This window comes from Hippocampus bargibanti, linkage group LG08 (assembly GCF_051943395.1).
Source record: "Hippocampus bargibanti isolate YZ-2025 linkage group LG08, ASM5194339v1, whole genome shotgun sequence".
NCBI lineage: Eukaryota > Metazoa > Chordata > Actinopteri > Syngnathiformes > Syngnathidae > Hippocampus > Hippocampus bargibanti.
This window is the reverse complement of record NC_142741.1, coordinates 16,749,876-16,763,113: the sequence shown is the minus strand read 5'-3', so window position 1 is coordinate 16,763,113 and position 13,238 is coordinate 16,749,876. Positions and strand designations below refer to the sequence as shown.

The window sequence follows — 13,238 nt, the reverse complement described above, 5'->3', positions numbered from 1 at the left end:
CATTCTGTAAATTACTTCACTCGCCGCAGATTGAAGAATGAAAGCATTTTGGATGTTAAGAGTGTTGAAATGAGTCTAATTATTAATCTGAGTGGGTTAGATAAAAAAACAAACGAAATTATGTTTGAAATAATGTACATTTAAGTATAGTTTATTCAGATTAAAGTACTGTATTTCTCAAAAGAGGGTAAATTGGGGAAAGTTAAAAATCAATTGTGGCGGAACCTTTTTCATGGGGCTTGTTTACGTTCAGCAGAGTTTAACGACCCACCGAGAGCGCCACTTGCACGAGAAACCGTGGATTTGATATCAAACAGAGAACAGGCTAGCACGTACTTCACAACTTAGTTGCATGCCGAACAAGTACAACTTCTTTCTTCAGTATGGCACGTGTTTGATATTTACGCAACTGCAGAACAGCAGAACAAGATTATTTAAAATGAATCTTGACAGATTACGAAAGCGAGTACGGCAGTACATCGACCAGGTAAAAAGGATGCTATGTGGAGTTCATGACCATCATAGCTAATGTTAGCCTGCATTCAAACCAAGTGAACATACCAAAGAAATTTTATTCAAGCCCAATGGCATAATGCGTTATGTGTGACTCTTGGGACTCGTGTATTTCATTTCAGCAACAGTACCAAAGCGCGCTGTTTTGGGCCGACAAGATAGCGTCTCTTTCTCATGGTAAGTTGTCGGTGCCGGCGTCTAGTATTTTCCATTCTAGTAGTCAACGCAAATGTTACGAGATATTATTGGTTTACGGCTATTTGTGTCACTCTGTGTATTTGTTACTGAGAGCAATATATGGTTTTAGCTTCGCGTAACATTTAGATTTTTAAATTAATGTACCAGGTTGTTTCTCCAACTGCAAATTAGTGGGATTTTTACTTGTTTTTGCAAATTTAAACTTGTTAATAACACGCTCCATAAGCGCCTGGGGTCCACAATCACGACAAAGGCGATTGCATGGTCGTTATTATTACAAGCCAATCAAACTGGTCAAACGGTTCTGAATTATTGTGCTGCATTCATATCAACTTGTAAATATGTCATTCACCATCTGCGTGTTCCAAAGCTTCAATCGTTTTAAGCAAATGTCTATGAACAATTGTAAAATTAACAATGTATTTAAACGAGTAATTGTTTATCCAAATTATCGATTAATTTGTGTTCCAATGCACTTCTGCTTGTTTGAGGCTGGACATTTCCCAGTTTCTAATTTGATTGTAGTCGAGCAGCAGGTTCACCTCATAAGCCAGGGCACACGAGTGCTTTGTCCCCACTCAAATTACAGTGGGTCAAACATATCTATAATGTTATCAGAACTTGGCAATATTTGACCATGACATTAGAGTAGTTCTGTTTCACCAAATATGTGTTTTGCAATGTTTCCCTGTACGGTTAGATAATTTAAAGTAGTAGCTAACCAAATTTAGCATCTCTTTGGTGTTATGACATGCAGAAGATCCACAGGACATCTACTGGCTTGCTCAGTGCCTTTACTTGACGTCACAATATCACAGAGCCTCGCATGCACTCCGCTCAAGGAAACTTGATAAGGTAACTCCAGAAGCATCTTTGTACTAAATGTTTATTTTGACGTGTGTGTGGAAACCAAGTTCTACAAATGGAAAGTTTATGCATAGAATAAAGTATGTGTTTCGTGACTGCTTTGTTAAACATTCAATTTTTCAAGTGAGGTGTACTATTATTTTCTTGCATTGTCACATTCACCCTTTCTTACACAGATGTATGGAGCTTGTCGGTATCTCGCTGCACGGTGCCATGTGAGTTACTTCAATATGTGGTGGAATTTCTTGGATTGAATGCATTTCTTGGTGGTGTTCGAAGTTTTAGTTTTTTTCCCCTCATGAAAAGTAAAGATTGATCAAACTCGCAACACTATAAACCAATTTATTGTGCAGGCCAGTGTGCAATGTTTTGAGGAAACATTCATCACTGCCATTGAAATCATCGTATGAGTAAGATTTGGCAAATGTAAACGCAATAAAGTTCATAATAGTACTAGTAGTGTCACATAATTTACTTTTTTCCCACCAGTTTCTTTTTATAGCCATTTTGCCTATGGCTATTAATATTTTGTTGCTCATCAAACTGTGGTTGAACAAGTCGAGGTCTTACAGGAATCACACACCCAAATTTTTGTGACTTTCAATGAGTAGTCTTTCCACAAATATCCAGTCATTTTTTGTGAATTATTTGTGAAGGTGTTTGATTTTAGAGGTTTCGTTGTATGATAATTTTCCTGAAAATGATTAAAAGTTTGAATGAAGGGATGACTGTATTTTTGTTCCAGTATGCCGCCAAGGAGTTCCAGCAGGCCTTGGATATTTTATCAGAGGATGCATGTTGTAAGAAGCTACTGGACAGGAGTGTGAAGGAGGAGGTCGGGACACCAGATGCAAACAAGGATTGGGACATGTCGCCTGCCTCCGTAAGTTGCAAGCTCTATGTCTCTCATCACAAATTAAATATTTCCACTGACCGCTCAACATTAAACACCACATTTCATTATTGAAAAGAAAGTCTGATATGCTTGCTGGCTCTGCTGGTTCCTGCCAAATGGTAAAATCCATTCTTTTGAAACTGAGTCGAGGCTTAACCACCCTTGAAAAAAAAACGGGTTAAGCATCTACCAGTGCACATTTTAGAGCCAAGAGGCAGGAGGCAGCGAGTGTTGTATTGACAGTGGACTGAGGTTAGTGTTCATCTTTCAGATCAGCAGCTCCATTTGCCTCCTGCGTGGCAAGATCTATGATGCCATGGACAACCGGCCACTGGCCACTTCCAGCTACAAAGAGGCCTTGAAACTAGACGTGTACTGCTTTGAAGCCTTTGAGCTTCTCACATCGCACCACATGTTGACAGCCCAGGAAGGTAACAGGGCTCTCTGGTACTTTCCACCTTGTTACAAAACATCTCCAAATATATATGCCGCCCTCAGACCGACTAATCTTTTTTAACACCAGGAATAAAAACAGCACGTGGATTTCTCACGGTTTTACGTTCTAACTTTGACTGCAGATCCCATTTCTGCTTAGTTGCTAACCAAAACAGCAGCACCTAGAAAAGCACATAATCAGTCTCTTGGGTAAATTTGTCTAATGTTTGTTGTGAATAGGTACCTTGTGCGGTATTATAAAGAAGCCTGTAAAGGTGATTCACGTTCCATCCATAATAAGGAGACTGACCAAATTAACGCTGTCGTTGTTGTATGTATCCATATTTTTATTCTGGGGAACTTTGTGACTTGTTTTGCCAAAGTTGGCCATTATTCTTACTGTTTCACGTCATTAAACAGTCCTTATTTCGTTTTAATCTTTGTAAATTGTCGTAATCCTGTATACGCTACCTTGTTCAACAGAGAAAGACTTTCTACACTCGCTACCGCTGAGTCAGCAGTGCACCGAAGAAGAGGAGCAGCTGCTTCATTTCCTATTTGAAAATAAATTAAAGAAGGTACAGTGGTTTGCAGGGGATAGGGATTGGATTGGGCCACAAGTAGCACAAATCCACATGTAAATGAAGGGAATTGAATTGATATGGGGTTGGAGGGTATTTATTTGAAAGAATTCTTTAAAAACAACAGATAAATATTAACAATGCATTTTCAACAAAAAACAGGGAAATGTGAACTCCTCCACCCCTAAAACAATCTTGAAAAAAAGAGTTTTTTTGTGTGTGTGTGCATGTGTGTTTTTGCGGAAACATTCTGAACCGTGGATATGCTGGTCCACTGTACATAAGAGTAATTATCGAGAAAAAAAATATACGGAAAGACACATAAGGTTTTTGTATTCTATTGGCACCGCCACATAAGATGTATTGGCAAGGCAAACACGAGGCCAACATTTTAACACAGTTCAGAAAGAATTCTCTAAGATTGTGGCTGTGCTGAAGTGTCTACACTCATCTTTGCCACAACAGTACAACAAGCCCAGTGACCTGGTGGTGCCTACCATGGTGAACAATCTGCAGGACAACTTGGATGTGGTTGTGTCCCTGGCCGAGAGGCATTATTACAACTGTGACTTCAAGATGTGCTACAAGCTAACCTCCACGTTAGTAGTCTGGCACACGGTTTGTGTGTGGTGGTTATTCAAAAGTGCCTTTAACTCACTGTCATTGCCTTTTTTATCTTTTAGGGTAATGGTCAAAGACCCCTTCCATGCTAACTGTTTACCAGTGCACATCGGAACTCTAGTAGAGCTGGGAAAAGCAAATGGTAGCGTATACGACTGCTTTTCAGAACCACTTGAGCAACATTCACTGTACATACATACAGTTTATCCACCAAAGTTAAACCGAATAAAACCTTTGTTGTGTGTGTCTGAGACGTGCTGAACACAAATTAATTTTACTGAACATTAATACACTTGTCGTGCACTAATTTCACCAATAAATACGATATGGCACAAAGTGACTACCTTCATTGTGAGTCTGTCATGTGTCTTCGAAGGGTCAGGAGTCTTTATTATAATTTAATTATACAGCATGTCGTTTTGCTTGTGTAAAAGTTGTGATTGCTACCTTGAAATTCACATATTCTTGTGGAATTGGCACGCAAAAGCAGGAGGAGATGACATTCTTGGAGTTTCTGCTGTATTGACCCATTGATTAATGTTTCCATTTTATGTATGCCTGTGTGTATTTGTCTTACAGAGTTATTTTATCTATCGCACAAACTTGTGGACTTGTATCCAAACAATCCAGTAAGTGTCACTTCATCTACGCCATTTTCATTTGCCGTTATGACCTAAAAAACACATTTCCAGGTATCCTGGTTCGCTGTTGGCTGTTACTATCTCATGGTCGGCCATAAAAATGAAAATGCCCGTCGCTACCTCAGGTATTTATGTTACCGGCTAGCAACAATGACCATGTTGTTGGGGTAAAGTGTTTGCCAAATTTTTTTTACCCGCCCCTTAGCAAAGCCACCACTCTGGAGAGGACGTATGGTCCGGCCTGGATTGCCTATGGCCATTCCTTTGCCATGGAGAGTGAGCATGACCAAGCCATGGCCGCCTACTTCACAGCCGCACAGCTGATGAAAGGGTACTCCCACAACTCAAGATATCATTTTCTATCCATATGCAAAACTAGTGCTGTTGACTAAATAGACACAATGCCCCTAATGGCTGGTGGTGTGATGAAGAGGGTTGTAATCACAATCGTAATGACTACCGTCTGTGTTGCTGTCGATGTCTTTACACTCCCAGCAGCTCATCTGTAAAGCTGGCGGCTAGTTTGCCCAGCTCACTTTTGAGCTTTATGACCGAGAGTGTAAATTATTGTGATTTTTGTTTTGTACACTTGTAAACAGTAACCTCCCCAAAGGTTATGTTCCCATTACGAGTTTTTGTGCGTAAAATTTGGGAAAAAGTCAATACTTTTTGGAATATAGTTTTAGGATACAAAAATGGAAAATGTTTTGGGTGTGAAAAATTTCTATATACACTGTATTATACTATAATATAATTTCCACATTGCAGATTGTGGAAAATGTATTGAAAAATATTGTTTGCTCTGATTAAGAAAATCTATTCAGAAAAAGACCCATCTTTTGCATCATAATTACTGCCATCTCACTGGTACTTTCTCCAGTGAGAAATTAAATGCTCCGGGCAATATCGTCCATTTACATGTAATAAAAAAACGATAACTTCTTAAAGATTCATCCCGTGTTTAATTGTGATCCAATCTCACTATTCCTGACAAGTCTTGTATTTCATTTCCAAAGGTGCCTCACAGTTAGTGTAATAGTACCTGTTGATCTTGCCACTCACCTTCTTATCAATAATGCATCACTTTTAGTCCTCTGACACCTGCAATTCTCTCCTTCTATTCTTTTCTGAAAAAGTCAAGATAATCCACCAGCATCTTGGCTCCTGTGTACCCCTCCCCCAACCTTCCTACCCCCTCTCATCTCTTATCTTCTTTTGATCTCCCTCATCTCTCTACAATCTCGAACCTCATAACTAAATCCAAGAATTCTTCCTGTCAGTTTGATCCATATCATCCATATTCATATCCATATTCATCCCATCATCCATATATGGATGATGGGATGAGAAATGGTGTCAAAAGCTGCAGTGAGGTCAAGAAGGATGATGGAGAGTAAACCGGTGTCAGCTGCCAAAAGATCATTCGTGACTTTTAAGAGTGCTTATTCTGTACTGTGGAGAAGCCGGAAACCAGATTGGAATGGTTCATAGAGATCATTCTGGGAGAGGTGAGAGAGTAGCTGGGAGGAGACAACTTTTCTAGAATTTTGGAAATAAAAGGAAGGTGAGAAATGGGGCGAAGGTTCTTGAAGTCATTGGTATCAGATCCAGGCTTTTTCAGAATTGGTGTGACAGCCGCCGTTTTGAGGGGGGCATGGACGATTCCTGAAGACAGCGAGGAGTGAATAATGGCTGAAATGAATGGAAGGAGAGATGGCACGCAGGATTTGACCAGAACTGTTTGGAGGGGATCAAACTGACAGGAAGAATTCTTGGATTTAGTTATGAGTTTCGAGATTGTAGAGTGATGAGGGAGATCAAAAGAAGATAAAGGATGAGAGGGGGTAGGAAGGTTGGGGGAGGGGTACAGAGGAGCCAAGATGCTTGTGGATTTCGTTGACTTTTTTCTTCGATAGTCTTTCAAGCTGGCCTGTTTTCGATTTCATGGAGCAGCGATGAGTGTTGAACCAGGGTGCAGAACGAGTAAATAAAACAGAGTGGGATTTGACAGGAGCGATTTATATCTTTTTTGTTTGTGCTCTTGTTGAATCCATCTTATTTCATTTTGGGCAACTCGCTAAAATAAGACCATCTTTCTCATGAGCACATTGAAGCAGTAATTCATGCCTTTGTCATATCTGCTCGATTACTGTAATGCACTTTGCTTTGGAGTCAGCCAATCCTCCTTTAAGCATCCAGAATACTGCCACTCGCCTCTTGACTTGTACTCGTAAGAAGCAGCACATAACTCCTGCTCTGGCATTCATTCACTGGCTCCCTATATGTTTTAGAGTTCTTTTCAAGATCTTATTATTTATTTTAAAATCTTTAAATTGACTAGGTCTTCCTTACCCCTCAGAGCTCATCCACTTCTACACACCTTCCTGACGCCTCAGGTCTACTGGCCAGACGTTATTAAATGTACCAAAAACTAAACGGGGGCTCAGAGGAGATCAAGCCTTTTGTTTCTGGTCCCACTCTCTGGAAAGTCCTGCCACTGAACATTTGGCATGCCCCCTCGCTGCCCATCTTTAAAACCCGTCTCAAAACTCACTTGTACTCTTTTGTATTCAACTCAGCATGATTCCGACTTGATCTTGGTTTCTCTCCCTGGTGCTTTCTACCAACTGTGACTGCTTTTTTTCCTGTCTATGATACCTGTCCTTATCAAGCGCTTTGTTGCATCTTCAGCTTTTGTTAAAGCGCTATATAAATCAATATGTATTGTATTGTATTGTATCTTCCTTTTCTAGGTGTCATTTGCCAATGCTGTACATTGGTCTGGAGTATGGCCTGACCAACAATTCCAAGCTAGCCGAGCGTTTCTTCAGTCAAGCGCTGAGCATCGCTCCGGAGGACCCATTTGTCATTCACGAGGTGGCCGTGGTTGCTTTTCAGAATGGAGAGTGAGTCATACACAAGCTTAAAGGACAACCAACGTCTCCGGACAACTTATGTCCATAATTTGTGAAATGGCTTCAAATGACTTCTAATGAGCGTATTTTACAAAGATTCCACCGCATATAGCTATATTTTACGTGCTGAATATTCCGGAAGTCTTTTTTTTTAGTTGGTGACGAGTCCGTACGTGACGTCACAGAAGGCACGCCCCTGACCAAAAAAAAAAATGCAGCAGTCCTTCCATCACGTCAATGCTTGTTTGGTCTGAAAACCTGGTGCTGCGCCAGAAGAGGGCGTCCAAGCTCCATATAAGGAATTTATCAGCCTGTGGAAACGCAATACACTGTCATGTCTACAAGAAGTCGCCATTTTCTGCCTCTTTTCTGGGACGCTACATTGCAGTCCAGATGCCTCAAAATGACACAGAATAAATTATTTAACATGTATGCTTTCCTCTTCAGAACTATTTGAATCATATTCATAACTGGATGTGTAACAAGAAAGCAAATTATCTGAATCTGAATCCATTGTTTAGATTCTCCAGCAATGCAAGACGTCTTGGCGTGATGTCACGAACTGGGGGCGGGTCTTTCTAAAAATGCCCAATGCGCAGCTCAATTTTTTGTAGATTTTGGACACTTCAAGTCATGTTTATTGGTGTTTTGCATTTGAATAAAAATATCATACTGCGTGTTTTGGGTATTTTAGATGCTATAAAACGTTTTTCTGATGTCAGTTAGGAAACAAAAAAGTGACGTTGGTTGTCCTTTAAGACATTCATTGTATTTAATGGACATTTCAATAATCCAAAAAAGGGCTCACTGTGAATGTGAAGTTGTGTAAAATATTTTCCACATTTGCTTTTCAGCTGGAAGATGTCCGAGAGGTATTTTCTGGACGCCATGGAGAAGATTAAAGCCATCGGGAATGAGGTAGACAAAATAAGAAAACCATTCTTTTTCCCACAACGGAGAAATTACCAATTTACAACAGCAAAATTATGAAAGGGAGACATGGGAGAACAAAAAGTATGTTAATAAATATAAATTATAAAATATAGATACAAACATTAAAAATGGGTGAATCCAGATTTTTGGGTCTATCCATTCAATAGCCTGACGGTAGTGGGCAACGAGCATCACTACCTCTCCTGGTAATAGCTGCCCACAATAGGTAAAGGAAAAATAAAAAAAGAACTTTTTTTGTTTTAGACATTTAAAATTATATTAATATTGTTTGTATTCTTCCCTTCCTTTATCCATTCATGTTGTGTTCATTTAAAAGTGTATTATTAAGTGTATTATTTTTTAACATAACATTTTAGGATTTTTATGAGGAATTTTAAGTTACCTACGTTTCATATCGAAGGGGAAATTTTTTGTCACTGTTTTTATCAAACACAAAGTGAAAAACCTATTTTGTTTAATCTAAAGTTCATGTTAATTTAGTTTAAAGTACTTTCATTTAGAATGATGATTGTTGTACCTATCCATGTCATATGTCATTTGACTGTGACACATCTCCATTCAAGGTCACCGTAGACAAGTGGGAGCCTTTATTAAACAACCTGGGTCACGTGTGTCGCAAACTCAAGTAGGTCGCATGGCATTGTTCATGTTAAATTTGCCCTGGAATATTGGTTGCAGAAAGCTCTGATGTGCATTTGTGCAGGAAGTACGACCAGGCTCTGGAGTACCACCGTCAGGCGCTGGTGCTGATCCCCCAGCACGCCTCCACCTATGCCGCAATAGGATATGTTCACAGCCTCATGGGTGACTTTGAAAGTGCTATCGACTACTTCCATACAGTAAGAAATTTTTCTAATCAAACTACTTCACCTGTCACGACAGTGGGTACATCTTTTGGCCAAAAGAGTCATCGATTTCATTAATTCATTCAATGTGCTTCATATACGACATTACTTGAACTGTTATTTATGCGAGTACGGTAATTACACTGCATAGCTTGTCATTATACGTATACCATTATCATTCACAGTGCTAATCCCTTATACCACTGCAAGATGAACAAGGGCAACTATTGTCCATGGTAGAAAAGTTCCGTATCCATGCTTAGGGTAGGTTACGTTCAAAGTCGCATGTTTGTCAAAGGTTCACCAACAGTTTTTTCTTGTCGCCAGGGAATTTTGAAAGTTCATAGGCTTATTGGACTGTTTCTCTCTGCCACTATATTTTGCTGGCATGGAGAGAAAAACAAAGGTATATCTCTAATTAATGATTGAATACAAATAATACTGTCACAAAATGTTTAATAATTATGTGAGAATTCTTCTGATGTTCATTTTTATACATTTTACCAAACTAAGGTCCAAGTGTACTAAACCAAAACGTCACGTCACCAAATGGTAATTTTCACAGATTTTACTGAAAACCACTGTTCCCCCTCACCTCCTCCTTTTAGGCGCTTGGACTGAAACGAGATGACACGTTTTCCGTGACGATGCTTGGGCACTGCATCGACATGTACATTGGTGAAACGGATGCCTACGAAGGTACATTGCACTTGTTTTTGTTCATATTAACTTTTTTCCTGTGAAACAACTGGAAACGTGTTAAACTTTGCTGAGCAAAACCTGCTTTTTTTAAAAGTAACATTTTAAAATGAATTTAAATTAAGTATCTTTAAAAAAGTTAAATAAATCTCTCGTGACTTAGGTGAACTGTTTCAGCAGTGACTCATCACTCACGTGTGGGTAGGATTGTCAACAGTCATAAAAGTGTAAATAAAAGTTAATCGCTCACCTCAGTTTATTCAAACTGCTTAACCTGTGCTTCCAATTACTTTTTTGGAGGGGAAATCCTAACATGGCATTCTTTTTTTTAATTATCTCATCTTTGTTTTGCCTATGAAGGACTATTTCAAATTATCAAAGTCAAAAAAAGTGAAAGTCAGCTTTATTGTCAAATATGCTACTATAATAATAATTTAATAATAATAATAATATCGATGAGAAGCTTTCTTCAGCCGTCATCTGTACCTTTTGAAGGTGTCGGACATTTCGCCTCCTATCCAAGAGGCTTCGTCAGCGAACTAAAGTCTGACTGGTCGTATCGGCCCTATTTATATATCCCAGCTATGATAGGTCCCTACTCTCAGGTTGGGGGGAGCAGAGGACCACTCCCTGTGGCGCCACTGATTGTTCCTACATTCCTGACTAACGACTGGCCTATTTGCCCCACTCCCACCGGTATCACCTCATCAACATTACGAATGTTGCCTAAACTGTTCTGCTTAAGCAGGCTATTGTATGAACGATCCAAACCTCATTAAACCTCACCCCACCAGACCGGTTTAATGAAGGATTTAGTTGTTTTATGAGAATCGCTTTTTTTACCCCCCTTTCAAACCATCTATGTTCTTTCGCCAAGATTTTAACATCATTGTTGTCAAATGAGTGGTTGCTAGCTTTAAATAATAATTTCTTTAGTTAAACCTCTGCCATGGTATTTATCTTTTCTCAATGATATGTCATGACAATAATGTCATGATTTGCGTCTTCAACAATGTAATGATGTGCATCTTCAATAATGTCACGATGTGTATCTTCTGCCATATTTACTTAGACTGTACAACCTACTGAGCCATCTGTTAACCTTGATGCACTGCACACTGGAGACTTTGTGGAGACAGACTGATAAAAGCTAGGAATTGTTTTTGAAGAATGGCGCCTCGGTGTCGCGCCATAGTCTTGATACCGCCCTTCTGATATAATAAATATGTTGTGTCCATGATGTGAACACACTCGTGATCATGCAGCCATTGTCTGTAAATCATGTGTGTCCGGAATATTCTGCACTAAACCCTTCGAAGGTACTGTTCATCGACTCCAGCTTTTATTTGGATTAACAAAATACTCATCATCCGATATTAACGAACACGCGGAGCAGAGAAGGCCGCTCTCCTCCAACACTCCTGTTTCAAGGATCTCCTGTTAAAAATGGAGAATTAATATATTTTTAGTTCTGAAAGTACCTATGCATCTCCATAACCTTAATTTGCTGTTTAATGGAAGTCATCATAGAATTTCTTTTTCCCAAAGGCACCGACATCGGCGACAAGGTGCGAGGAAGCGCCAACACGCAGACGTTGATGAAGACGCTCAACGCGTCAGAGCTCTCGGAAACGTTTACCTCGCCGCGGCTGGAGGACGTGACCAGCGCCATGGCGGTGGAAACGCCATTATCCCACCAGGACAAGATGGTCCTTGACGTGCCCCTGCGGCTGTCCCTGGCGCTGGAATGCGATATGTATGAAAGCGACGTCATGTTGGATACCCTGTCGGACACCAGCATGTGATTTCAACGCAAGAAGGTTGTCATTCAGAAAACTCAACCAAGAGTGGAAGGCAATTTCGCATTTGTCTTTGTTTGTGGGTCTATAATGAGATCTGGACTTACAAGTTCGGCCTCCCAAAGATGCTGGATTGGTTGGAGCGAACACAATTTTAACCTCAGAACTTCAAAGACTGCCGTCACTTTTTTTAATGATTTTCCTCTCAGCAGTAACTGCGGATTTTTCATCATGACATCAGAGACGCAACCATAAACAAAAGTGCAAGGAACTCCAGTCAATAAATTATGCATTTGTCTTTTAGTATGAGTTTGTGTATTTGACATAATTGGAAAGAAGTGTATAAAGTTTGAACGGGAAATCAAACCACTGTGTATTGTATTGTATCATTTGCATTACACTTCATTTTGACATGTTTCTTTAATATTCATTCAAAATGTTCTGTTTATTTTGAAACGGCCTTTAAAATAGAGCTTTGGACTGTGCCTCTATTCTGGAGAGGCCATGCCCCAAGACCTCATCGACTTGTACAATAAATAAACATCAATTGTTGCCAGACAAAGTAAATCACACGCAAGGACCCGGCATTTCAAGTCCTTGGACACCATAATTCTAGAAATTCACAAAATGTTTTTTTTTGCAATACCCATGGGAAAATTAGAAACTTTAACTTTGACGTAATCCTGATGTGTGGTATATTTTGTCTTCTGTGTAAAGACAATCCAACAGTGCCAACTCAAAACAGTATGAATAAGAATTGCTGTTCAGTCTTGCAGACCGATCTCTATCGGAAAAGGTTCTTGACCCATCTCGGAAGGACCTACCTACTCATAATGTCTCTTCCTGAAACAGGTTTTTTTTATATTCACGTGAGTTCATGTTGCACTTAGCTGCAAAAGAAAATGACATTTCCAGAACACTTGGACAGGATTAGACACCTGTGTTCAGTTGTACTAAAAACAAGTGTCATTGATTAAAAAAAAATAAAACATTACTCAATCGGCAAAATTCCTCTTTTGTTACATTTTTTTGCAAGGACAGAATAAAATGTTGAGAAACATTATGGGGAAAATGAGAAACCTTGAGACGGGTCAAGGAATCCCCCATCTAGGATGATTAGGCTTTCCAAGTGCCTGGCTCAGTGTAGTGTATTATTGTAATCCATCCATCTATCCATTTTCCGTACCGCTTATTCCTCATTAGGGTCGCGGGGTTGCTGGAGCCTATCCCAGCTGTTTTCGGGCACGAGGCGGGGGACACCCTAAATTGGTTGCC

The 13,238-nt window shown here is 39.7% G+C and overlaps 1 protein-coding gene across 1 annotated transcript; it reads left to right on the top strand.

The window, feature by feature from the left end:
* Window positions 1-263: 263 nt before the first annotated feature.
* Window positions 264-12,329, top strand: cdc16 (cell division cycle 16 homolog (S. cerevisiae)). The gene is made up of 18 exons (XM_089003180.1): window positions 264-487; window positions 636-690; window positions 1,469-1,566; window positions 1,755-1,793; window positions 2,324-2,461; window positions 2,745-2,904; window positions 3,392-3,486; window positions 3,955-4,088; window positions 4,173-4,252; window positions 4,690-4,739; window positions 4,803-4,876; window positions 4,957-5,082; window positions 7,505-7,657; window positions 8,521-8,584; window positions 9,184-9,245; window positions 9,324-9,459; window positions 10,074-10,164; window positions 11,713-12,329. The coding sequence occupies exons 1-18, from the start codon at window positions 353-355 to the stop codon at window positions 11,967-11,969; spliced, it is 1,947 nt and encodes a 648-aa protein (XP_088859306.1). The 5' UTR covers window positions 264-352; the 3' UTR covers window positions 11,970-12,329.
* Window positions 12,330-13,238: the final 909 nt, after the last annotated feature.